Source organism: Rhagoletis zephyria, unplaced genomic scaffold (assembly GCF_001687245.7).
Source record: "Rhagoletis zephyria isolate East Lansing unplaced genomic scaffold, Rhagoletis_zephyria_1.1 Rzeph_scaffold_45857, whole genome shotgun sequence".
Lineage (NCBI taxonomy): Eukaryota > Metazoa > Arthropoda > Insecta > Diptera > Tephritidae > Rhagoletis > Rhagoletis zephyria.
The window spans coordinates 949-2,350 of record NW_016202912.1 but is presented as its reverse complement, the minus strand read 5'-3'; the positions used below and the strand labels follow the sequence as shown (position 1 = coordinate 2,350).

Here is a 1,402-nt window from a genome sequence, read left to right as displayed (position 1 = left end):
GACAAGTACACGCCGGGGGAGAAGCGCACCTACCACAAGTACTACCAGTGGGTGTGCTTTGTCCTCTTCATCCAGGCGATCATGTTCTACCTCCCGCGGTACCTCTGGAAGATGTGGGAGGGCGGACGCGTCCGCTCGCTCGTCCTCAACCTCGATGCGCCCATTCTCGGCAAGCAGGACCGCGATGAGGGCATTCAGATGCTCCTCGAGTACTTCAAGTCCAATCTGAGGTGAGTGGCTTTGTTTTGCTTCGCCTTTCGCTTTTCGGTAGGTTCTAACCTGTGTGTATCAAACGCCTTCCCCCCACCCCTCCCTCTTCCCATCAGATACCACAACTGGTACTTCTTCTACTTCGTCTTCTGCGAGGTGCTGAACTTCGTCAATGTCATCATTCAGATGTACCTGATTGACGCCTTCCTCGGCGGCGCCTTCTCCACCTACGGCGTCGACGTGATCCGCTACACGGAGATGGACCAGGAGAACCGCGTCGACCCGATGGTGGCCGTCTTCCCCCGGATGACCAAGTGCACCTTCCACCGATACGGAGCCTCCGGCGACGTGCAGAAGCACGACGCCCTCTGCATCCTCCCGCTGAACATCGTCAACGAGAAGATCTACATCTTCCTCTGGTTCTGGTTCGTCTTCCTCGCCATCATCACCGGCGCCGTGCTCGTCTACCGCCTGTTGATTCTCTTCTTTGAGACGCTGCGCAAGACGGTCCTCCGCTCCCGCTCGCGCCTCTGTGATCCCTACCACCTCAATGTGGTGCTCAACGTCAGCAAGATCGGCGACTGGTTCATCCTGTAAGTGTTCCCTGTGGTAGCCTTTTAATTGAAAATAACCTTTTGTTTTTACCCTTCCCCCCGCCCCTCTGCAGCCATCTCCTTGCGAAGAACATGGACGGACAGAACTTTCGCGAGTTCATCGAGCGCTACTCGGAGTACGTTCTCAAGACCCAGAACCTGAACGTCGATGAGAAGCAGCCGATCATGGTACAGGATGGCAATGAAAGCCATGGCGGTGATATTGAAAAATAGATCAAATGATGGTTAAGAAAAAACAACAAATTGATGATGATTGCTGATTGCTGATGCTGGAGAAGGAGGTGGAGGAGGAGGTGAAGGAGAAGTGGAAGTTGCGGAATGCGGACTTTTTGTGCCTAGTTGCCGAACTGCTGACCAAATCTGACTCTGGTACTCANCACAGGACGGCAATGAAAGCCACGGCATTGATATTGAAAAATAGATCAAATGATGGTTAAGAAAAACAAAATGATGATTGCTGATGCTGGAGAAGGAGGGGAAGGATGTGGAGGAGGAGAAGTGGAAGTTGCGGAATGCGGGCTTTTTTTGTGCCTAGTTGCCGAACTGCTGACCAAATCTGACTCTGGTACTCATCTCGT

The 1,402-nt window shown here is 52.9% G+C and overlaps 1 protein-coding gene across 1 annotated transcript; it reads left to right on the top strand.

Annotated features, from left to right (window-relative positions):
* Positions 1-15: 15 nt before the first annotated feature.
* LOC108355447 (innexin inx2-like) lies at positions 16-1,037 on the top strand (the record flags this gene model as incomplete). The annotated part of the gene is made up of 3 exons (XM_017606609.1): positions 16-230; positions 327-803; positions 878-1,037. Coding segments are annotated over 3 exons (852 nt in total), but the record flags the coding sequence as incomplete, so codon positions are not given.
* Between the last annotated feature and the right edge of the window lie 365 nt (positions 1,038-1,402).